At 33.2% G+C, this 25,668-nt stretch overlaps 4 protein-coding genes across 4 annotated transcripts; 2 read left to right on the forward strand and 2 right to left on the reverse strand.

Moving 5' to 3' along the window:
- Positions 1-17: 17 nt before the first annotated feature.
- LOC106104201 (cell differentiation protein RCD1 homolog) lies at positions 18-1,808 on the forward strand. The gene is made up of 3 exons (XM_013284166.1): positions 18-126; positions 370-1,477; positions 1,732-1,808. Exons 2-3 carry the CDS (start codon positions 579-581, stop codon positions 1,745-1,747), a joined length of 915 nt encoding a protein of 304 aa, XP_013139620.1. The 5' UTR covers positions 18-126; positions 370-578; the 3' UTR covers positions 1,748-1,808.
- A 1,281-nt stretch (positions 1,809-3,089) lies between these two features.
- On the forward strand, positions 3,090-4,249 carry LOC106104131 (putative glutathione-specific gamma-glutamylcyclotransferase 2). The gene is made up of 3 exons (XM_013284082.1): positions 3,090-3,407; positions 3,590-3,818; positions 4,018-4,249. Exons 1-3 carry the CDS (start codon positions 3,273-3,275, stop codon positions 4,203-4,205), a joined length of 552 nt encoding a protein of 183 aa, XP_013139536.1. The 5' UTR covers positions 3,090-3,272; the 3' UTR covers positions 4,206-4,249.
- A 1,077-nt stretch (positions 4,250-5,326) lies between these two features.
- On the reverse strand, positions 5,327-7,539 carry LOC106104086. Its single transcript, XM_013284025.1, has one exon. The coding sequence runs from the start codon at positions 7,150-7,152 to the stop codon at positions 5,869-5,871; it is 1,284 nt and encodes a 427-aa protein (XP_013139479.1). The 5' UTR covers positions 7,153-7,539; the 3' UTR covers positions 5,327-5,868.
- Positions 7,540-19,012: 11,473 nt separating this feature from the next.
- Positions 19,013-25,420, reverse strand: LOC106104313 (mannose-1-phosphate guanyltransferase beta). Its single transcript, XM_013284328.1, has 6 exons — positions 25,152-25,420; positions 24,554-24,796; positions 23,864-23,993; positions 23,057-23,218; positions 21,712-21,876; positions 19,013-20,242 (listed from the first exon to the last, which is right to left on the reverse strand). Exons 1-6 carry the CDS (start codon positions 25,323-25,325, stop codon positions 20,007-20,009), a joined length of 1,110 nt encoding a protein of 369 aa, XP_013139782.1. The 5' UTR covers positions 25,326-25,420; the 3' UTR covers positions 19,013-20,006.
- Between the last annotated feature and the right edge of the window lie 248 nt (positions 25,421-25,668).

Below are 25,668 nucleotides of genomic sequence, written 5' to 3' on the forward strand. Positions count from 1 at the left end.
ATTTTTATTTTACAGAAAAAGTAAGAACTCTCAAACGATCTTTCTTTTCTCTGAATCAGTCTCCAATGATTCTCTATTTAAGAAAAATCTGAATCGTCTGCATCCGTTATTTCCTCATCTAAAAACGTATGTTGCTTTATCTTTCTTTAAATTAACGTTTACTTGATTTTCTTACTATTACGGATAGTTTTTGGTAGCATCTTATTGATCCAAATATCTATACGAAACCATTTTAAAGTGTACCTCTTATCCCATTGTCTCCCGTTTAATATCAAATGGTCACCTTATTCTCATTTCAAAAAAGACTTGTATTTACCCTTTGGTGTAGTTAACAATTTTATATATAATCTGTATAATTTTTTCTTTCAGAAATTCAATTATCTACTTGGGAGTGTACGCGTGTGATTTCATTATTTCATGTAAATAGATATAGTATTCCAAGTGATTTTAAAAGAATTCCAGGTTTTTCTCCTATAACCATTATTTCTAAAAAAATCACAACGAGTTCCAAATTGGAACAGTTGTATAATGCAAGAGAAAATTATGTTAAAGAATTGGAGGGTGCATTTCATAAAATCATGAACAATAATATGAGTGCGCAGCAAAGCCCGGCTCAAACAAGTATGCAAGCGGCAGTCGATAGAGAAAAAGTGTACACCTGGATTTTAGAACTATGTAACCCCGAAAGTCGAGAAAATGCTCTATTAGAGCTAAGTAAGAAACGGGAGGTCGTACAGGATTTAGCTCCTATGTTGTGGCATAGTTTTGGAACTATTGCTGCATTATTACAAGAAATCACCAATATTTATGTTGCTATGATACCTCCTACCCTTACCGCCCATCAAAGCAATCGTGTATGTAACGCTTTAGCTCTCATGCAATGTGTAGCTTCTCACCCCGAAACCAGGTCTGCTTTTTTGCAAGCGCACGTACCGCTGTTCCTGTACCCTTTTCTTCACACTGTATCCAAAACTCGCCCTTTTGAATATCTCCGCTTGACCAGTCTAGGTGTCATAGGTGCCTTAGTAAAGACCGATGAACAAGAAGTTATAACATTTCTGTTGACAACAGAAATCATTCCACTCTGTCTCCGCATCATGGAAAATGGCTCAGAACTATCTAAAACTGTGGCCACATTTATACTACAGAAAATCTTGTTAGATGACAGCGGCCTATGCTATATATGCCAAACATATGATAGATTCTCCCATGTAGCGATGATACTTGGTAAAATGGTGCTGTCTTTAGCAAAGGAGCCATCAGCACGTCTGCTGAAACATGTTGTCCGCTGTTATCTACGTTTGTCTGACAACCCTCGAGCCAGGGAGGCTCTGAGACAATGTCTTCCAGATCAGCTCCGTGATGCAACATTCACAACTTGTCTTCAAGAGGATAATTCCACTAAGCATTGGTTGGCACAGCTGATAAAAAATTTGGAAGTACCTCCACAGCCTACAAGCCCTGCGCAGCCAAACATGTGAGCATCATATAAGGAAATCATATTTGTGAATTATGTTGCTTTAGTTCTTTATTTTGAAATCTATCATTTTATCAAATTTAATTATATTTAAAAAAAATGTTGTCACAACTTATTTTGTATTTTTTGCTTATCAATTGAGTTTTTTTTTATTTTATTGCATAAATGTTATAATTTGATGCATTCATATTCTTGCTTAATGAATTCATAATTTGTTAAAGGGATATTTTCTAAAAATGTATTATTTCTTTTAGGTACAAAACCAGATGAACCACTAATTTTGTACGCAGGTGTAGTGGAATGGATTAGAAATACACTTTTACAACTTTTTTGTACTATTGTTTTATTTTCTCAACTTTACAATTTTTTTTTATATAAAAATTACACATTTTACACAAAGTTTGAAAGACAACACAATAAACAAAGAAAAATTTTGAAACAAGATACCATTTAGTCCAATAAGACTACTTTAATAAATATTTTTTTTAATCATTTGAATTTGTAAAGAGAAATAGATTATTAAAAATCAGGTCCTCTTTTTGGATATTTAGACAAAGCCCAACGCCTTGCACTATAACTGTCAATATAAATAGGCCTGTTACTTCTGCTTGTCCCAGGTTTTTGATTATTGAAATGTGATCTTGAGCTGTGAGTGCGTTTATCCTCTAAAGATTCAGTAACATCAAAGAATTGTGTACTCCGTGTTATGCATGACTCTGTTGCGGAACAATAATAGAATGATTTATCAGCTTGAAATATTTGAATTTGTGATGTCTGGACATCTTTCACATCATTAATTGGTTTCATTGATTGACCACAAATACATGTAGATCTTTTCCTTATATTAGTCATACACTCAACATTAGAAGTTAAAGGTCCAGAGATGATTGTATTAATAGCTTTATCAATAAAAACTTTATCGTAAACTGTTTTTCGAGATTTGAATTTGGTAACGACAACAGCAGATTTGCCTTTGGGTATAATGTTGTTTACTACTCTCCTTTTTTCAATTAGAATAGATCTAGTTGGATTTTCATTATGGGTTTTTGTACTGTCTGCGTAATTTGAAGATGCGGACGATTGATCTAAAACTGGATTTACTATATCACCACATAGCTTTTCGGCTATACTAGACATTAATATTTGTTTTTGTAATACTCTAATACTATCCCAACTCCTTTGTCTTTAATTGCTTTCTTGTAAAACATTCTACAAGTAATTAATGTAATTAAAATGTTTTTATCATTTTCTTAAGTGAATATTGCAGAGATTCTTGAATGTAAATGTTTTGTTACTTTCTTATATTTAAATTAAACAATTTCGTTTTTATTTATTTATTTATGACATTTGTTATAGAACATTTCTAATTGTCTCTGGAAAAGTTATCTGTTTTCACAATATTTTTATCAGCCTTACAAGTAGGTACCGTTTTATCATAATTTAACACTTGATTGTTTACATATCTTTAATTTAGCTTGATTTTAAGCATTTTAAATAGGTAAATATTAGAAAAAATCCAGAGTTCCAAATATTCAACAATGAAACCAAAATACCATAAATAAAACATTAATGGTGGAATAAATCTAATTGTCTACATGTCAAAGTCATTGTCAAAATCATTCATGACACATCAGCTATAAACACCAAAATGGAAAAATTTGCTATTAAATAATTAAATTAAACTCATTTCTGAATGTCTACTATCAACAATGGCATATAGTTTAAAAAACTATATACCGACAAGTAAATAAATAAAACATAGAAGTGTATAAATGTATATTTATCTAAATTCATAATGTGGGTTTATGGATATGGGTCTTTAGTTTGGAAAGTAGATTTCGACTATGAATATAAACTTGTAGGTTATATAAAAGGTTACCTGAGAAGATTCTACCAGCATAGTATTGACCATAGAGGAATACCCGAAAAGGTGAGATAGTTGATTTTTAACTTATTGTATTTTTTTTCTCTAATTTTCTGATCTGATGCAATAATCTACTCGCTTTCTGTTTATTTATTATTAATTTACAAGAAAACTATTTTCCGAAACTACAGACCTAAAAAATTACACCTCTACTTTTTTTTTAATTCAAGAACAATTGTGATTTTCAGCCAGGAAGAGTAGTGACATTAATACCAAGTGAAGATCCAAACAGCACAGTGTGGGGAGTAGCATACAAAATTAGACCTCAAGATATTGATAGTGTAACAAAACATCTAGATTTTAGAGAGAAAAATGGATATTCTAAGAAAACTGTCACATTCCACCCGAAAAACAAGAATGTTGAACCATTTTTGTTAACTTTATATGTAGCAACCAAAGAAAATGAATCTTACGCAGGTAATGTAATGTTATTATTAGCATAATATTTTGAAGACCTTAAAGTAAACAAATATCAAATTCAAAACATGGATATAATTTACTTTGGATACTTGTTTTTAGTTTCGAAAAATTGTCTATGGTAAAAGGTTTGAATTGAGAGCATGTTAATGATGCAATTTATTACCCTATTTTTATAAATTATTTTTTTTAATTACAGGTGCTGCATCTGTAGATACAATAGCAAAACAAGTAATCAATTGTGTTGGACCGAGTGGATCTAACAAGGAATATGTGTACAATTTAGCAAATGCTATGCGAGAAATAGCTCCCAATGTTGAAGATGAACATTTGTTTGCCCTTGAAGCAGCTTTGCAAAAACTAGATACGGATTTTAAATCAATTTAGTTTAATATATAAATTATACACATTAAAAGTATTGAAAACTTGTAGTCTAGTTTATTATTTAGTAACTTTTCCCATGAACACGGCGGAATTGAAAAGAAACTCAGCACTCTGTTATCTTCCTAACTCTATATTTCTACTAAGCACATAGATCTGTTAAGGCGTTAAGCAGGCAGTATAGTAGCAAATATCCATCCATTCAAACATTCGCATTTTTACGATGATAGAACAATAAAGACAATCTTACATACAAAACACTTGTTACAACAAAATTACATTGGATATTGCTTTTAGTGAGTTTTGGACTGTACATGACATACTCTGGGTAGTTTTTCTCTCAATAAAAAAATAAGAATCTTAAATAGTTTCGCAGCGAAAATATTCCATCTAGTTTTACAATTAAGGTACAAATTGAAATGAAAAGCATGACTTGGTTTCGTTAATGCCGTTAATATCCAAAAGATGGCACTGTTCTAAAGTTGAAACGACTACAATGATAAACATCAGTACAATTTGCATGAAATAAGTTAGTGTTTTTAATAATTTAATCTTGAAATTACTGTCTTTTTAGTTTTGAATGCATTTATTTAAATATGGCTCTCACAATGCGGGAAATTCCGTAAGGTCATAAGACACGGTTGAAACAATTCGCATTGCAAAATAATTTAATTATTAAAAAAAATTAAGTTTGAGTAAGAGAATTTAAAATTTTATGAAATGTTACTGAACAATTATTATTACTTTTTAATTTCTTACCTACTTTATCGGTTTATCTACAAAAGGGGCGCCCCCATATAGCAGCCATTATTTAAGGTTTCCGATGTTCCTTCCTTCCCTATGTGACGTTGCTAATCCAAGTCATATAATTAACCTATTACGCTGAACTTACTTATTATATTAAAATTACTAAATATAAAAATCCATGCGTCATTAATGATTAAAAAACAACGCACTGTTTATATTTATCTGGGAATTGAACTCAGACTCAAGTCGTTAAAAATTGCTTTAAACTTTTAAGCTATCGGCGTCTTCAGTTATAATAATTTTGTAATAACAATTCATGTTTAATTAACCACAAGACTTAATCATAATATTTTGTTTCGTGTAATACAATGAAAAGACTATTCTTTATCAAAACATTTAATAAGCAAAAGACTCTTTAAATATACTCCTTGGGAATATTACAAGAGAAATAAAAATTATTTAGCGCACGTATAATACTATAAAAACAATATTTACAAATATAATTTATACAAAGTGTAAAAACACAACACATTTACAGGAAAATTCCAAACCGAACAATTGATAAATTAATGCAGTTAATAAATACCTAGATTAATATTAAAATAAGACTTTAAAATGTTTTATTTCATTGGAATTAGAGTTTTGTAGATAGGGCGTGTCACATGGCACACAAATTATCAGTTACTGATAACCCACCCGTTGCATTTAGATAAAATAAAAAAAGACGTTCAACCTTCGTATTTTGTCGCACTGAAAAACTTCTACCAATATCAACAGTTGAATAATTTTGTATATTTATTCTAATTTGGAAAGATTACACAGTCATTTCTTCGCAACAGAGTAATCTTGATTTAATCTTTGGCAGGTTTATTTTACTGCAATGCTACTTTGCAATATCGATTTTGTATCTTTGATTATCTTATCATTTCTCCTTATTACGACCTAGAAGCTTGTCTAAGAAACTTCTCTTTCTTTTGACTTTTTTACCTTTAGTTGTTTTCTGTTCTAGATTGTCGCCTTCCACCGATATTTTCTCTATTAATTTCGGTATTGTCAGGTCATTGTTCGGTGTTTGTTTCTTATGACTTTCTCTACTTATCTGACGCTGCAGTGGAGGCAATTCTGGTACTCTATCATTCTTCTCTTCCAACTCACTTAAAGAGGTTTTTGATTCATTATTATTTTCTAACTGATTTTTGATCAGTGTATCCTTAAATACCTCGTTCGCTTCGAGTATCACTTCAGGACCATTTTGTATTACTTTAGTATTATTCTCCTGTACATCGTTAGGTTCTTTTTTGTTATCTTCTTTCTCCGAATCGACCTTTTTGTTTTCAAATACATCATCATTTTCCGCACCGTTCACTTTGTCATCTTTGTCTTGGGTTTTTTTGTCGTCACTGTCGACGCTATCGGTTCCGCTCGAAATTGATTTGGGCACCGAGGCCACTACTCTCGGCCGAGTCGGCGGTATCGACCAGTCGATAGGCTTACGCTGAGGAGAGTACCGTTTCACTAGTTCTTCGAAAAGTTTTTGATGATCAACCTTTGATGACACTCCGTGGTCCGGCAAGCTCTGATGCCTCGTTTTCGCCTCAGGGTCCTCGTTTTCTTTACCGTTGACTTCAGGCGATCCCAAATCAACCACCACTCTACGTACCGGAGTCGGCGTAGAGTAAGGCTCCGCAAAAGGAAACTTAAACAAATTAGGGCTTTCGATTTTATATTTCACCACAGTAGAACTTTTAGTCGGCATCGAAGCGCGGACACCGGCTCGCTGGAACTGCGGGCTCTCGGAGGGATCGTGCAAATTGGAATTTAAGAAGTCTCTTCTGAGTTTTGACAGGCGTCTAGTCCTCTCAGTCATGCTAGTCCTGTAGTCGACATCGTCGCTCTGGTTGAGCTCGGAAGTGAAGTTGTCGGAGTATTTTCGTGTCCGGAACTCAAAATGATTCCGGTCCTCGCTTCTCGATTCACGCATGCTGGAGTATGCGGGCGCGTTGCGTTTAAAGTTGGCGGTTGTTTTGCCGTGATTGGAGGTGACGATGGGGTCGACCTGCCGATAGACGGGCGGGGGGCTGGCGGGCGCGGGAAGCGGCACGAACGCGCCCTCCTGCTTGTCGAACACTTCACGCCGCTGACTGAACTGCTCCACGCCGATCACTTCCCGCGACCGCACGCTGCCCGTAGGCGATTTGGCCGCCATTTCCGTTCGATTACAAACCACAATTCTTTTGTTATTGATACTATTTTCCTGCTAACCACTGTATTTCTATTTCGGTCCGATACACATTATGACTTCACCGGTAACATCGCGCCTATAAAGCGTACACGTCTACACTGTAAATTGGACAATAAAGGTGGTCCGGTCGGCGGTGCGGGGCGCGCCGGTCGCGATATAATGATGAGTGATCAATAGAGTGGTTCCGATAAGATAGGTGCGCGCGGTGCTCGGCCTTTTCTTTATCTTGGAGCATTGGAGTCGCGCAAACGGTGCGCGAACACAACACAATCGTACCCGCAATTGCCCGCGGACCGAGTGAAAGCGAATGCGCGCGCGCCGCCGCCGCCGCCACCGCCGCCGCTGCCGACGCCGCGCCGATCGCCTGCGCTCATTATATAATGAATATTAAAACAAACGTCCCAAATACGATACGCTACACAGACTTTGCACTTAATTGACAATCTTTAGAATATTAAATAGACGATTACCGAGTTTCATTTCGACATTTTTAATAACATATTCACTAATGAGTAGTGATTGTAAAAGAATCTAATTAAAGCAAGCCAATTTGCTTATTTTAATGATGTTTATTTATGAAAAAATAACACGATAGAAATAAAATAATTAACTTGTGTTTAAACAAATTTTAATGAGGAATGTAACAAGTTGAAAATTAACTAAAAAAATCTGGAATAAGAGCAACGTTTGAAAGTAATATAACAAAAATATATGGCAATATTGTAGATATGAATGGAGGGAGTTTGTTATCGTAAATCCGTAAGGAACATGTGTTGTAGTTCATGTCTATTTGTGTTACTCGGAATATTCTTTTTGTAGCGCTGTGAAAATTACTCACGCCTAGCTCGATTTTCACCTTATTCTATTTAGAGTTAAGTAGGTAGCTATCATAAGTGATCGTTAAAAATAGTAACGAGGTAAACCGCTTGCACTGTTACGGTAATTTTTAACTGAACCGATGTTGTAGTTTTTAGGTTAACCATTTTATAGCGCTCTATGTTGTAGCAATATTCGCAATTAAATAAATCAAAATATACGGAATTAATTAAAGTTCTTGTATTTGTCACCTCGACAATTGCTATCTTGTTTACAAAAGACTCAAAACATAATAGATAACGATTCGATTATGTCCAAGCTGTTAATTATTTTAAAACAAAAATTATAAACCTCTCTAATTTTCGCTATTTTAGGAGGTGATTCTACACTACTCGGCGACTACTAGAAGTTTTTACCTTTTACCTTCATCGTTCTAATTGTACAATTAGTAGAGACAGAATTTTTAATTCGTTCAGTTGGCATTGAACACTATGCTTTTAATGCAATTTCCTGCATCGTTCTAATCGCCTTGTGAAATAAACGGTTATAAATAACATTGCTGTTTCCGGAATAATACAATTAGATTAAGAAATTCACGTAGGCAGGTATTCGTACTGTGTATTATAAAAATTCTACTAAATCTATGTCTATACTATCTATACTATTATAATAAAGCGTAAACACACACTTCTTTGTTACCTAAGATGTCAGCAAATACAGCATATTTTTGATTAATTCTTCTTTTAATAAAAAGCCCTACACTTACGTCATGCTTTAGGCGATATATTTACACGCCATTAAACTTAGGGGGTAAAATTTTTGGATAAAAACCCTAATGTGGGAAAGAGACCATAAGTTGCTGCCAACATCAAGAAAGCAAGATTGCTAAGGTTTGTCATGTCATGTCATTTTGACATTTGCTATTGGTAATTTGACAAATGTAAACAATAAAATGAGATTTTAAAAATTCCATGCGGACAAAGCCGCACGGAAACAGCTAGTTATTAATAGTATTGATGGCACTTGAACTAAACTTCCTTATGTTGTGAAGACAAACATCTTTACGTAGAAAGTTGATTCTTTGGTAAGGCCCTTAGAATTCGGTATGAAAAATTAACACTTAGGGACCTCTATTGTACCATTAAACGTCTCTGAGTGTCAGATAGAACTAGTTAATTTGATTTAATATGCAACTTTTCTCGTTAGGCCGATTTTTTATTATTATTTTATATTTCTACGATTTATACAAAAACATTAAATGGTCATTGTCATAGTTAAAATCCCACGCCGAAATAACAAGGCCAAGTCTGGGTGTGTCATATTCCTTATACGTCTTTATTTAATAAATATTTTATTATATTTATTTTCCACCTACAAGTATTTTTATTCACACAAATTTGGACTTGTGAAGAAGTTAGTGACAAAGAATTTAAAATCGCTACCTATTTATTACTCCTGCGCAGGTTTCCGATAAATTTCCTTCGATAAACCGCGTCCCGCAATCGTCTGCTCAGTACCGTCTGTAAACGCTTGACGTCATAACCATCGGCAAAGCTTTCGTGTAGTAGTATATGTACTGCAAACCATAAGATTTATAATTTATCATTTATGTATGTTGTGTCGCTAATCTTCAACATTATTGCAATGTGAGGGCCAAATTTTATCGAAATAACGAAATAAATGTCCTCGACTGTATTTTACGGTTGCGAAATACAGAGTAAATAAAAGGGTTACTTTATAAAAGAATTCGACATTTCAATACAGACCTTAAGACCAAAACCAGGTTTCGAAATGTCAATGTCGCTTTTTGTTGACCTAAAATGGTACAGTCGAGGATACTGGCGGTGTCCCACCATAGAAGTTACAATCGTTTGAACATTTTCAAATGAGACGCGGAACAAAAATCAATACAACGCAGCTTATAAATGTGTCTGTACGAAAAAAGACGGTTATTGATACACGGCTAGTTACTTTTTATTTTCCCTTCATTTGCATTCACTGCTATATAATATGTAACGCGGAGTTTGTCTCGTTGCAATGATCAAGGCAATTTCTTTTGAAATGAAACAATATGTATCCCTTCGTTTGCATTAACTGCTAATCTAATTAGTTATTTGTAGGAAGAGGCGGGGTTTGTCTCTGCAATGAACAAGGCAATTTTTCTTTTAGTGTAACACCGCGTATTTCTGCGACTGTACTTTGTCCAAATCGTTCTGTACCTGACTATATTAAGTGAATAATAATTAAAAGTTGAAATTAAAATACATTTTCTGATTAAATTAACTTTTGCCCGCGACTCCGTAGGCGTGGAAAAAAAAACAAAAGTGAGTAGCCTATGTGTTCCTCCAAAATATCGTATACATCTATACCAAATTTCATAGAAATCGTCCTCGTTAAATTAAAAAAATGAAATAGTAAAAAGATAGCCTGTTACTGATAATGTAGCTTTTTAATGGTAAAAGAATTTTTTAAATCGGCAAAGTAGTTGTTGAGTTATTTCAATAAAGACAAAAAAATTAAAAATACAAATCTTTACTCTGTATTAGTAAAGATATAGATAGTATAGATTTGGCCGGCTTTTACTAAAATCATTTAAATTATTTGTTTCTTTCAATTAAAAGACAATGGACAATCACCAGTCTCTAGTTTTATCAAGTCCCTAACATTGAATAGAATACTCTCATAATGAAAATGTTAATAACATTAAAGTTTTAACAAAACAACAAAGATTAACAAAACGTTTGTTAACAAACACTAATCTATAATATAGCGTAAACACACACTTCTTTGTTGTCTAAGATGTCAGTAACCACAGCATATTTTTGAATAACTCTTTTTTTTAATAAAAGTCCCTACATTTACGTCACCCTTTAGGCTATATATTATCCCGACATTAAAATTAGGGGGTAAATATTTTGGATAAAAACCCTAATGTGGGAAAGAGACCATAAGTTGCTGCCAACATCAAGAAAGTAAGATTCCTAAGGTTTGTCATGTTATGTCATTTTGACATTTGCAATTGACAATTTGTTAAATGTAAACAATAAAATAAAATTTTCATAATTTCATGCGGATGAAGCCGCACGGGAACAGCTAGTTAGTTAATATACATAATTAAGTGATTTATTTAAGAACACTATTCCAGTTATAAGCGTTGTTTTGTAATTTGTCCTCATTTAATAACATAATATAACCCAGTATATAGCAGCTATACATAACAAATATTATCCTTTTTCCTCCTAAACGAACAAACATATCATTATTTAAATAATTTTAATATGATTCACATTTATTATTCACGAGCTGTTGCCCGCAACTTCTTCCGCGTGGTTTTAGAAAATATACAAACAGTATAACTTATAAAAACTTACGTATCCCTCGGGAACCGGACATTTCTCGGGGATGAAGCTTATCCCATATGTACTCCAGACTTTGTTTTATATCTGTGCTAAATTTTAATAAGATATGTTGAACCGTTGCAGAATGATCGAGTAAACATTAATGAATCCCACGGAAACCTTAACTATTCCCGGGATAAAAAGTAACCTATGTGTTCTTCCAGACTATGCTCTAAACCTGTGTCAAATTTCATGGAGATCTGTTCAGCCGTTTAGGCTACAAACGCTAACAAACATCCATCCATCCATCTAAACTTTCGCATTTATAATATTAGTAAGAAGTAAGATTTAGAGCGGGCGCACAACTGATATTAAACTATCGCACATATGTTGTGCGATTGTCGATTGTTTTGCAGCAATTCCACTGAATATTTGCACAACTAAACATCGAATAGTGCGCACCATATAAGCTCATAGGAATTAGGGTTGTAACGGAGGCCATTTTAACAGAAGCGGAAGCGGAGGCGAAGGGCTTCACCTCTGCAGAAGCGGAGGTTAACGGAAGCGGATGCGGAGTATTACAACTCTAATAGGAATCAAAGTGAGACTAAACAATTGTGCGATAGTTGCAAAGGTGTGCGCACGCTCTTAAATAACTTATATGTGTAAAATGTGGTAAATGATTTGGCAATAAGTATATCTGCGGTGCATATTATATTTATTAATACTACTGATGTCGAAATGTGGCGTTGACACGAACCACAAATCTAGAATCGAATTACCAAACGACTAAAAAAGATATATAATATTGTTATTTAGGATCTGTCCCACTACTGGCTGATAGACGCTCAGATAGCTAATAATGATGTCAATGTCAGATAAGGGAACGAAATCAGAGTATTTCCATCACATATTTTACACGTTGGATTGTTATCGGACAATTTACAATTTGGTGGGAGATGGCCTTAAGTGTTTAATAACAAGACTATATTAACAATGTAAAAGATGATATTTTTCTGAGGCTGGTGTATTACGATTTTTGTCACGATATTATGAAGTCGACTGCTATGGCGGTTGCCGTGTGGCTTTCCCTTAGTGGGAAAGTACCCTAAGGTAGAATTCAATACAGCAAGCAGTCATCTAAGAACGTGCGCACACCTTTTTCTAAACTACCGCAGAACTGTTTAGTCTCGCTTTGATTCCTATGAGATTATATGGTGGTTTGCACACTACTCGATTTTTAGCTGTGCAACTAAACAGTTGAATTGGCTGCAAAACAATTGACAACATCACAACAGTTGTCCGATAGTCTAAGGTATACACTCTAAAGAGGTGATATGCCTAATTCTAGTCTTACTATGAAGGCATACGTAACGACGAATTATTATTATTACAATAAAATTTCCTGTTTGAAAAAAAAACTGATTTCTAGTTAACGAAACCAGTTGCAGTCATTAGCTCCTATAAAAAGCGAGTTCGGAGAAAAGCAAACATTAATTACATAAATAAACAAGATAACTTAGGTAAACATCTTCCGTTTTATCTCGAGTTTATCTAATTTGCATTTATTCTTTAATATAATTTGAATGGTTGCATTCGTTGATTTTAAAATGCAAATTATTTTTGGTTCCGTATATTAATATCTCTTAGTATTGTGGAGTAGAGGCGTATTTCAACGTTGTTATCTTTAAATAGTAATGTATACTTTACTAACTCATCATCTCCCCTGCCTTATCCTACTCCCGAAGAGTCGGCGCGCCGGGTTTTCGTCCTCCAAAGCACCGTCATCTGTCATCACTCCCTTCTTGATGTCATGTCATCTTTCACGCAATCCATCCATCTCTTTCTAGGTCTACCTCTGCCGGTGTACCCCAACATTCATAACTAACTACTAGTTTACTATACTAACTACAGTAACTATTATAAAGAAATACAATTAACTATGACACTTGGTAAGAGAATGAATTATATTACTTATGGCCGGTTTTCAAGGTACATTTGACCATTCGTTAGTGTTTTTATTCGATAAGTTCATGAAATGCGTTTCTGACGCGTAACTTTCACTCCGTTGACACTTAGGTCAACCTAACACCAATTAGTCAGTAGGTAATCTATACCTAGCCAGCTGGAGGAGCGTACAGCAAGCCGTGGGATATAAATTGTCCCAAAAAGTGCTGGTGCAGAAGGAAGAGGAAACCACTGCATCTACTGTCCCAAGATAGTTAACATGTACACGCAACTGATATGTGATAACCACGACGTGTCTGTAAAGACTCAAGCGACGAAGAAGAATCTATACCTACTTCAATATTATAAAGATGAAAGATTTGTATTTTTGCTTTTACTAGGCCGATTTAAGAAATTCTTTAATTATTATAAAGCTACGTTATCAGTGAGTAACATAAGCTGGCTATATTTTTTATTTCACCCGTGCGAAGTCACGAGCAACAGCTAGTGGTAAAATAAATGCTAACTTCAGTAACCCAACAGTATACTAGATTCTTATAATTTATAGTAGACATGTCACAGGGTTCCTTAAAATTGTTACAAAAATTCCTTAACCATGAAACAGTATGTCACAATGATGTCATACCAATTTGCATACAAGTTCGCGGTATTCTGAGCAAATATGGTAACACCGACGTGACTGTCCACTGGTGTAGGTTGAACACGTGTTATTCTAGTCTAAAGAAATAACATACTTTTGATGTCCACTTGATTGCAACAGAATAACATCACGCTTGTAACTAAGGGAGTACGGCAGAGTTGAATTGAACGCTACGTCCGTACATTGAGTACTTTTGTATTATCTGTGTATCGTTTAAAGATTTTAAAATATAAAAAGAACCTCCATTATCACAGAATAAAGATTTTTATTATTTGTTTACCTTATGAATCTTAAATATACCACACTTTTTGGATTCTGTTACAATTATCTGTTTCCGATCATATAATTTGTATGTCGAAATTTAAGTGTTAAGACCAAAGACGTTTGTATTCCATCCACAAACATGGTGAGTGGGCAAACAAATTCACGCCCCGTTAAACAAAGAGTAGTTTAAAACCGGAACATTTTACTTAACACAACCGTTTATAGATTTCATGAATTATGCGAAACACAAACATTGAACTTTTCGACACATGTAATACGTACGTTAAAATATTTAACGTTTAAAATTGAAACAATAAGGTATACATTTTATGGAATATAGCTATTGCCAGCAACTCTCGGCGCGGGCTTTAAAAACTTAAGATATATGTTCTTCCAGACTCTAGATTTGTGCCAAATATCGTGTTCCATCCAAAGTTTCACGTTTATAATATTAGTAAGATGGTTAATTTTATGATGAGGATATCAGTTCAAATCCTTCATTTATATTTGAATTTATTTCTTAGTATAAGTTTACAAACGTTTATATTGTTACTAAGTATCCCCGTTAGAATAAATTTATACGAAAAATCAATAGTATTTATTAGTAGGTAGCGGTTAAAAACGGTGGCAGTAAGAGCGGACGCACACTTTTGACTGAACTATCGCACAATTGTCAATTGTTTCACAGCCCAATAAACTGTTTAGTTGCACAACTAAAGATCGAGTGTGCGCACCTCAATAAGCTCATATGAATCAAAGCGCGACTAAACAATTGTGCGATAGCTTAGTCAAAGGTGTGCGAGCGCTCTAAGAGAGAGTTAAACTTCATATCAGAAACAAAAGCTGGCTATCTTTTATCTCTTTTACTTTTTCTGTAGAAATGCAATTAGCTAGCATCAGACGAAAGAGAAAGGAGTGTATAATCGATTACCGAGCGAGCGTGGAATGATGCTCAAATTAATAAACCGTGTTATTGCATCAATCTCTTATTGTTCTTCTATGATAGAAAATGTACAATCGCGGCAATACGCGGTGTCTCACATACAGAATACATGTCTTGTAAGATCAAGGATACGAGGATATACGTAAGGATACGAGATATACTTCGCTTTTTCACATCACCAGTTCACTATACGTCTCTGAGGCGCTCGGATCCTACCCTAAGTAAGGTGACTAGGCCTTCAACTTTGCTCTTATATTTAACGAATTATGTGTGAGTTGCGCAAACGACGGGATAAAAAAAAATTAGCCGCACACAGACAGATCTTTTAGCGTAGCCAATTAAAATTACGTCTGATTTATTTTTCCGTGACGTTTCATTGTGCGCATTAAATTCAATACCGCAAAAATCCCGGATTGTACATGATTAACACAATAATGACCCTTCAATTAAAACAAGGTTAAAAAACTAGCAAATCACAGACATTACGGCTACATAAAGTAACTTTTAAACACCTTAAAAATTTAACTATGATTTCGTTCGAAAGATAAATTCTAATTTTGAACATGATTATTGAAACAATTTATTACAAAAGTATTTCTATACTAAATCTTGTTTCATACAGTAATGTACAAAGCCACGTGCCGAGTCTATCAATTAAAGTCATGCTCTCGATTCTGACTCACTCCTTTATAGGAACATAATTTAATGCGACCTTTTAACTGTGACCAATGTTCATTCAATCTATTGATAATCGACATTAAACGAAGAAACAACAATGAGACGTCAAATAATAGAAATTACTAAGCTTATTAGACAATTCTATCGCCTTTTTACAACTTATTTAACACGCGTATTTCCCAAACCTTCACAGATTTATGGTCATCTATTTTTCACAAAAAATTCTGCGCATTTTTTATTTTGAATCTGTATGTACAGCTGTTTTAAGTTTAATACAAAGAAATACATCTAAGTAGGACTACATATCAACACAAAACGCCTACACCGTATACCTATATTAGACATTCTCAAGACTATTGTCAGTCATTGATAGTCGACCTAACTTACAGGGACTACCATCATTACATTAGCTTCAATTTACATAACAAAGTTACCGTCGCCTAAGATTAGATATTCTACACTACTAGGTAGTAGTTTGGGCTACGGATTTTGCTACTTCACTGCTACCGCGTATAATAGCAAGTGATTGTAAAATCTGCCAACATAGCTCGCCGAATCTCAGCAACCCTTCAGTGAAATACCTATCATTGTATAATATGTTCATATATATTCTAATTGGTTGACTGATAATTGGTTGATATTATCAGGAATGCATACTTTTACTAGTGCCCTGGAGAAAACTCTGCACCGCCTCTTTTACTATATCTAGGGGATTTGTGGTGCCCCTATCCCTTAGGCGCCCTGAGAGGTTGCCCATCTGCGCCCTTCTCGAACTATCTCGGGTTATACAGTCGAGATAGTTCCTAAAATTAATATTTATTTAATTACTCGTGAAATCTTTATTATAAGTTAGTAACATTAAAAACATTATTATAACAATTGTAACACATTATCTTTAATAAGAAGTCTATCGCTATGTAATTACGATACGAACGTACTTGTGACGATAACCGTTTGATAATGTTCGATAAGGCCGAGACACAGTTATGCAATTAGGACAAACTAAGTTTATTTGTACAGATTACTATACGTTTTCTAGAATAAACGATCACTTCTTTATCCAACTGACCCAAAAGATTTTTTTTCATTCGTAAGTACAGTCACCACCTTTGGTGGTGTTGATATTTCAGAAAAACCTCGCACTTTGCAACGTACGTAAGACGCCGTAACGAATGTCGAAATAATATTAAGCAAAACAAGCCGATACTTTTTCACGTAAAAGCCTTTGTATGTAAAAATGGCTTTTAACAGTGGTAGTGCCCGCTTTAACATCTTAGCACGAATGAGCCGGCTCGCCCACAGTAATACCACGACCACACAGAAGACAGGCGAGAAATGGAAGCAATTCTGTGTTTCGTCTGATGAGTGTGGTGCCGGAGGCCTAATTTAAGTCCCTTTCTCTTTACCACCCTTTTCTTAAAAGGAGAGGATGGGAAGGGGAAGTAGATTTGACTGTGGAGGAGATGCACAGGAAGGGGATATATCCTCTTTATGTGCGTCTCCTCCTCCGTCGGATAAAGGTAGGCAACGCATCTGTAATTGCGGATGTCTATGGACAGCGGTCGCTTCGCCATTTTGGCGGATTCATGTGGCCGTTTGCTCGTTTGCCACCTTATGTTATATAAAAAAAATTGCTTGTATTTAGCTTTTTCTGCTGTATCAAGTTTCCATGATCCACTATATCGCCTTTAAAGTGGATCACCGTCAGTAACAGCCACTATATAATACGTTTCGAATGAGAATGTGCACGAACAGGTAATTCAAAAAAAATCAAAATCGGTCCACTAGCGGCGGAGTAATGCCGTAACATATAAAAAAAGAAAAAAAAACATACAGAATTGAATACCTCCTTCTTTTGGGAATTTGGTCAAAAAGACTTACCAAAGGAACTGCAGGCGTCCTTCTTTTAGGGAATTTAAACCTTATGTTATAAAGGTATAAAAATCATTATAGAATAAGTTTTTAGGACAATTTTTATTAAGTTATGTCATATACATTATGTTGCTTAGTACACAACTTTTAATAGGTAGCATTGAATGATTTAAACTTTTTTTTTGAGATTTTTAGAAAAAAAAAATTCTTTATTGAGTTTTGTATTGGTTATTTCACAAAATTTACCTATGTATTCAAAGAAATGTTTTCTTTTTTATATGGCAGTTTTTTTCAATGATACCTATAAAAATATGTATTTTACATATAATTTTATTACTACAGAATATCAACTAATTTGTTGCAAATGGCATTTAATAATTGCATAGCAAGTTTTTTTTAATTTTTTTGAGGAAATAACTGGAATGTATGGCAATTGTAATCAGTCCGTTTTAATTTAAAAGTAATTTATTGAAGTTAATTTTGCTTATTAAGTTATGAAATATTGCACTTTTTTTTATATTTCTATTAGTTATTTCCTTTTACACATTTTCATACATAAATTATGAATACCAAAAAACATTGCAATTAGCTGAGAACTTTTTTTTTTAAATTCTCAATATACATATTTAGTCAAATGCATTTAATATACTGGAATCTGGTCCTCATAGCCAACTATAATACAAATTTAAAAAAAATATGCATAACTCAAACATTAAAACTAAAAATTTCTACCTTTCATTTAAATATTTGCCTAAAACTAATAAAACATTGGCAGCAAAAATGAATGCACATTTCGTCATAACAAAGTTTAGAAATATTTTTTTAAAAAGAACTAAAAAAAATTTTAACATAAATTTAATTATAAAATAATAATAAATTTATACATTTGTGTATATTTTATGTAACAAAATTATATTTGTTATAAAACTTACAAAATAAATCGGCATTAATGGAAACATAACTAAATAGGATGACTAGGATTCTAGGATCGTAGTGTTTATTCAAAATTTTGTATGTTCAATAAGTAAGCCGATATTCAAATATCTTGTAGGCTCGAGAAATCGTGCAAGATGTTGCACAGAACAAAACATTGGTAAAGCGATGTACATATCGCACTTTTATTCATAAAATGACTCAAAATTTAAGTTTTCCATAAACATTATTTTCGCGAGAAGAATACGACTAATATTTATTATTTACTAGATTTCGCCCGCGACTCCGTCTGCGCGGAATAAAAAAAAAGCAAGTAGCCTATGTGTTCTATCAGACTATACTCTACATCTATGCCAAATTTCATAGAGATCCCTTCAGCCGTTTAGGCTACAAACTCTAACAAACATCCATCCATCCATCTAAACTTTCGCATTTATAATATTAGTAAGATTACCCCAGGGGTAGTTAACATATAGCTGAGCAAAGGCTCTATCTGTTCTGCATTGCAACGCTTACTTATGTTGGGCTTACTGTCCTTTTTTTGTCATATATTTAACTTTTGTGTACTTAGTTTTAATTGTCATAGATGATTTTTTTAATCTAAAAAAAAATATTATTATTATTATACAACTCGAGTCACAATAGAATGAAAATAAAAGAGATACGACGTCTTTCTCTTTTATCTTAAATCTCCTGTAAACATTTCGAACTTCAATACGCGATTTCCCAAAAAAAAATTTTTTTGAGTTAATTTTTTTTATGAATAAAAGTGCGATATGGAGTGTGTATTTCGCAAGCACAACTTGACCTGTTAAGATATTTGAAAACACTTATACCTAGATAAGTATCCACTGCAGAAATATTTATACCTGTTCTGATACAAACATAAGGTAAGATTGGATTATATTGTTTTCTCTGCAATGTTCTTAAATAAAAAATAAACTTTATCAAAATGTACAAAAGTATTAAAATCGTAAATTTCAATGTCCATTCAAAAGGTTATATTAATTACACTTATTTTAATACTTGTACTAATGTATGGAAAGTATCAAATATGTATTTAGTTATAGTCCGTTTCAAAAGAACTTATAAATTTTGTAAACAACTGGCACTATACTATTTTTCAATTAATAACATCTTTTTTTTTTAATTTGCAAGACAAAATATCACTTGAAGACATAAAGAAAATGTCATAGATTTTTTTAAATATTACTATTTTTAATTATTAATAGTAATTCAATCTAATAAAATACAAAAAAATCAAAGACAAACTAAAAAACATAAAAAACGTTACCTATGTTTACAAAATCTACAAGCCCTTACTGCCATATACTAAAGCATATAAAATCAAATTGTACATACAAAGTTACATAATAATCTGTGGCTCCGGCACTGAGAGTGCTATAGACTTGTGCGGTAACACCTGACCTCCGTTAATATAGAGTTCATCTTTAACTATGACATCCTCTCCCAGCACGGTGCAGTTCTCCATACGTACCCAGCGGCCGACTACCGACCTCCAGCCCACAATACAACCGTCCAACCACGCGTGCTGGCGAACACACGCCCCTCGCAGGATAGTACTGCGTTTTATACACGCACCTATACATTACAATATTTTAATTTTTTTTTAAATTATACCAATACCATTCTACATATAATTGCCAGCTGACTGGATTGTAGATATATCAATCACTGCATAATTGTACTTTTTTAATTATATTTGATTGTACATTTTAGAATAACATTTAGATGTGTGACTAAAATAGGTATTAAGTTTTTTTTCTGTTTCTAACAAACTATGAGCAAAAAAGAAATGTAGCTTGAAATTAAGTTTATTATTATTATTATTATTATAGCTGGGATGTTACAAGGAGAATGTTAGTTATGAGTGTGGAATGGTACACCGGTAGAGGTACACCTAGAAAGAGATGCGATGACTGAGATGACGTATGACGTATGACGAGTTATGTGGAGCCAAAAACCTGCCGCCCCGACCCTACGAGAGTGGGATAAGGAGGATGATGATGATATCATAGCTATAAAATTAGATATAAATATATTAGATTAAGTTTGAGAATACCAGAATGGTAAAAAAATAAAGGAATAAAAGGTTAACATGGTATGGGCATTTTATGAGGGATGAATCGCATGTAACAAGAAGGATGCTAGTTATGAATGTGGAGGGGTACACCGGTAGAGGTAGACAGAGAAAGAGATGATGGATTGCGTGAAAGGTGACATGATCAAGAAGGGAGTGATGACTAAGATGACGGATGACAGAGTTATTTGGAGGACGAAAACTCGATGCGCCAATATCCGCAATTACAGATTTTTTGCCTTAAGAAACGGTGGAAGAGACGCATATAAAAAGAATCACATAAAAATCCACTTTCCCATCCCACCCTTTTCTTATAAAGGATGGGATGGCAAAGTGGATTATATCGTCGAGGAGACATATTGGAAGGGAAAAGATCCTCCTTATGTGCGTCTCCTCCGTCGATTAAGGGTAGGCAATGAATCCGCAATTTCGGATGTCTATGGGCAGCGGTCGTTTCGCTTTTTCAGCGATTTCAGGTGGCCGCTCGCTCGCCACCTTATCTTATTATAACTAAAGTTTTAGTTCACGTTTATTAAATTAATTCATACTCAGAATCGTAATCACTAAGAAAATTTCTTAGTTTACATAAAATCTACACTAAGCATACAGTAATAATGAGTTTCACATCTTTAGTTATTAATACAATGAAAATCGTGACACATAAACTGCGTTTTATATGAATACTGACGTTAGGACGAAAATATTATTATCTTGTAAATAATTGTGTAATATCATAAATACCTATTTACTGTGACATATAAAAGCTTTGGTTTATTATGTTTATATTAACTTTTATACTCTACGTCTTTAAAATTCGTCAAATATTATCTACATAGTATTAACAGTACAGTTTGAGTATTCAGCCAGAAAAAAAACTGGTAAAATATAAAACTCAAAAATTTTTTTAGACAGATCCATTCTCATATTAAAAATTACCACTTGATTAGTGTAAGATGTTATAAAAACTTACCATCTTCAATAACTACATCTGGTCCAATGGTAACATTAGGTCCGATCCTACATCCTTTCCCGATGGTTGCTGTCGGGTCTATCAGCACATTGCCAACCACTCCCGCACCATTGTGCAACTTATCCGAGTTCTTTTGCCTTAGACTGTTCAAATATAAACACATCCCTGGAAATAAAAAAGGTTTTGTTGATAAATTTACATATAATTTTTTTTATTCTTATTGGAAATAATAGAAATAATTGTTTGTGAATTATAATTAAAGATTACGCAATTTATTTTTCAACTACAAATGAGTAATTTCTTTTTATTATAATGTAATTCTTATCCTATTAATCCTACTAATAATATGTGAAAGTTTAGATTGATGGATGTTAGAGTTTGTAGCCTAAACGGCTGAACGGATCTCTATGAAATTTGGCATAGACATAGAAGATATGGACAAACACATAGGCTACTCACTTTTATTTTTTTTAAACCACGCGGACGGAATCGCGGGCCAAAGTTCGTTCCAAATAAAAGTAATTCTAAAAGGCAGTCAATGAAACAGTTTGATAATTTTATTGAAACTCTTGTTTTCTGTAAGTAATGTAAAATACAGACAAATGGGGATGTTTCCTAATTTTTGGAATTGCTTTTATTATGTAGATAAACCATATCTAAACAAGAAAAAAAATATAATAAAAATCATATATGCAACATTTAATTACAAAAACACTTATTTAAAAACAACTTCTCGAAAGACCTCGAAAACGCCTCATGACATGACGTCACATCTTTGCTAACAAACCTCGCGTCGCGGTCTGTCAAAGTCATTCAAAGTGACCAGACGTAAATTGAATTAGCTATTCAAATAACTTTTACTATTTTTTTTTCGTCATAGTGATCGAAAAATTTGCTCGTAAAATATGTCGTAAATATAAATACACTTAATAATGGAGTCCTCATAATATAACACACGCAAACTCAATTATTATAATCATTAAAAAAAAATTATAACTACAAAATGCACTGACATTCACTGAAGCTGGTCACACTGCCATGTTGTTTGCGAAGAAGCTACGTCACCGAGCTCTGATTGGTGACTCTGAGATAGAGTAATGGAGGGAAAAAAATATTGCAGCGTTTTTAATTTATATTTCAATGGAGACAAACATTTAAGGTCTCCAAATGTTATTATAGGTTTTAAAATATTAAACATAACTTTATTTGAATTTGTAACATTAGGAAACATCCCCATTGAGAACCCTCCTTTTGGAAGTCATTTAAAAATAGAGCGAACTTAAAAAGAAGTGAAAATATTATTGAACTGTTAGCGTATTCGTAACATAAACTAATATATATTTACCTGTTAAAAAGTCTTTAGGCTGTCCAACATCCATCCAGAAACCTTGCAACTCCATTGCATACAACTGACCATCTTGTGCCATAAACGGGAACACTTCCTTTTCTATTGACATCGGTCTTAATTCAATACGACTCAGTACAGATGGATTTAGTATATACATACCTAGAAAATATAAACAAAGAAGGCATTTATTTATTTATTTACTAGCTTAAACCTTTACATAATACTTTGGCGCAGTTGGGCGATTGACAGTAAGGGGTGTCTCCGGTCTCAATTACCCTCAAATAACAATAAACTTTACACCACTCTAGTCATAAAAAATTTCCCGTCAAGGCGCATTCTTGCCCAGGCGCTTGTAACAATATACAGTTACAATATACATTTTATCTGATTTAGTGGAAAAGTATGGTTAAAACACAGGGCTAGATACCGCCTATATTTGTCTAGATACAATAATGTTTTCTTAGTAATCTAATACTGATAACACTACACTTATTGATAAGTATATTTGAAAAATTGTTTTTGTTAATGGAAATAAAACCTCGCCTTTTTGGTTATCAGTAACTCTATGTTCCAGTTTTACCTCTACCTGTCTAGTCTACTAAATTTATTGTAAATTAGCTATTGCTTGTGACTTTGTCTGTGTGAAATTAAAAATAAAAAGCACAGCCATACTCACTGATAACATAGTATTCTAATGGTGAAAGAATTTTTGTAATCGACCCAGAAGTTTTTGAGTCATTTCAATACAAATTAAAACAAAAATAAAAATCTTTTATTGTTACAATATAAGTAAAGATTACTCACCAGCATTAATTTTATTTGAAATAAATTCCTTTGGCTTCTCAATAAAACTTTCAATTTGACCATCCTCTTTGTAAACAACAACACCATATTTGCTTGGCTCCTCTACTTTGGTAACAACAATGGTACCTTCCTGGAATAAGACAAACAATTAATTACAATTTAAAACCTAGCATGATTTGTTAGTTATAGAATTATTACTTAAAACAAACTTAATAGATTTCTAGCAGTTTGCTGCAACTTCACTTATATAGAAAGCTTAGTAGCTTATAACATCTTGCAATGTTTTACATTTTTGCTAAATATCTTTAAGATTTGTTGAGGCATTTATAGATAACTAGCTTTCACCTGTGACTCCGTTCACATGAAAAAAAAATATGTAAGTAGCCTATGTAGTCTTCAAGACTATCCTCTACATCTATGCCAAATTTCATTAAAATCCATTCAGCCGTTTAGGCTACAAACTCTAACACATATATCCATCTAAACTTTCGCATTTATAATATTACATTAAGATTAGTAAGATAACTAGGATCCATTAATCTAATTTTTCACAATTATAATATTAGTAAGATGAATACTATATGATAAAATTATATTGAAAATATTACGATTGGTTTACATTACAATAAATTGTTTATTCTTTCAGTTACAATATAACCTTTTATAAAAAAAAGCAAAATTACTATTTACTTTGCCATGACTCCTGTGATATTTAGCCAATTCCTTAAATGGGAAATCACATATAACATCAGAATTCAACACAAAAAATGGTTCCGGACTTGTAGCAAGCAAGTCCCTAGCTAGTGCAAGAGGTCCAGCGGTACCCAATGGTTCAGTTTCATGAGAAAATGTTAAAGAGACACCGAGTTTGGACACTTGTTCAGTTAATTCTTTTTCCATATCATCTGCTCTGTATGACACTGCTAATATCACCTGAAAACATATAGATTTACAACATAACTTCAAGCTTTAACTAGTCTGAAGCCTTTTTTATAGATTAGTTTAAAATAAATTGAAAAATTCGTGCAGTGCTAGTCATATTTCCTAGTTGTAATAAAATTGGATATTTCTTGTGCACGCAACTACTTTTAGACCTAAGTAAGCTGGTAAACTTTTACTTGTAACCGCAGAACCGTGTCCATACTATTCCAGGAAAATGGACAAAAACTTAGGTACTTATATCCTAAAAATTACTTGTCATAATATTACGAATTTGTTGATATTAATATTAGGGAACTAAGAATAAATAATCAACGTCAATAATATTGTATAGATATATATCACATACTTGTGTTACACCGGCTTCAACAAGAGCTTCTATTTGATGCATCAAAATTGGTTTGTTTGCAAACTCTACAAGTGGCTTTGGCCTGCTCAGTGTCAGTGGTCTCAAGCGAGTCCCATAACCGCCAACCAATATTAAAGCACGTATTTCTCCTAATTTTTTATCGGAACCACACATTTTGCGAATTAATTGTTTCTTGTTATCTCGCAATAATAACAAATATCACCTTGTACGTGGCGCCCTTTTAAAACCTTACTATTTTTTGACACATAAATGACGTTTAAATGCCAAACTGCCAATCAGTTCAAAAGATATTATATAGAATATAAAAATGGCAAATTCAACTATTGTTGAGGTTCATAATTGATCTTGTCTTCAATTTTGAAGCAGTAAATCTATTGAACAATTTAAATTGGCTTATTTAAAATAAAACAGAACAAAGTTTAAAGCTCCATTATTTTTTAGAATTGGTTTAAAAACGTCAATAATTTGATAGAACAAGGACAAGGTTCAGAAGTTG

Source organism: Papilio polytes, unplaced genomic scaffold (assembly GCF_000836215.1).
Source record: "Papilio polytes unplaced genomic scaffold, Ppol_1.0 DF823691.1, whole genome shotgun sequence".
In the NCBI taxonomy this organism is placed as follows: Eukaryota; Metazoa; Arthropoda; class Insecta; order Lepidoptera; family Papilionidae; genus Papilio; species Papilio polytes.

Excerpts from the sequence above, each read along its gene's own strand:
- LOC106104201 (XM_013284166.1), top strand. The coding sequence starts at position 579 with ATGAACAATAATATGAGTGCGCAGCAAAGCCCGGCTCAAACAAGTATG.
- LOC106104131 (XM_013284082.1), top strand. The coding sequence starts at position 3,273 with ATGTGGGTTTATGGATATGGGTCTTTAGTTTGGAAAGTAGATTTCGAC. Across the intron at positions 3,408-3,589 it reads ATAGAGGAATACCCGAAAAG|CCAGGAAGAGTAGTGACATT; the intron begins GTGAGATAGTTG and ends TGTGATTTTCAG. Across the intron at positions 3,819-4,017 it reads AGAAAATGAATCTTACGCAG|GTGCTGCATCTGTAGATACA; the intron begins GTAATGTAATGT and ends TTTTAATTACAG.
- LOC106104086 (XM_013284025.1), bottom strand. The coding sequence starts at position 7,152 with ATGGCGGCCAAATCGCCTACGGGCAGCGTGCGGTCGCGGGAAGTGATC.
- LOC106104313 (XM_013284328.1), bottom strand. The coding sequence starts at position 25,325 with ATGTGTGGTTCCGATAAAAAATTAGGAGAAATACGTGCTTTAATATTG. Across the intron at positions 24,797-25,151 it reads TTGAAGCCGGTGTAACACAA|GTGATATTAGCAGTGTCATA; the intron begins GTATGTGATATA and ends ATATGTTTTCAG. Across the intron at positions 20,243-21,711 it reads AGATGTAGTTATTGAAGATG|GTGCGTGTATAAAACGCAGT; the intron begins GTAAGTTTTTAT and ends TGTAATGTATAG.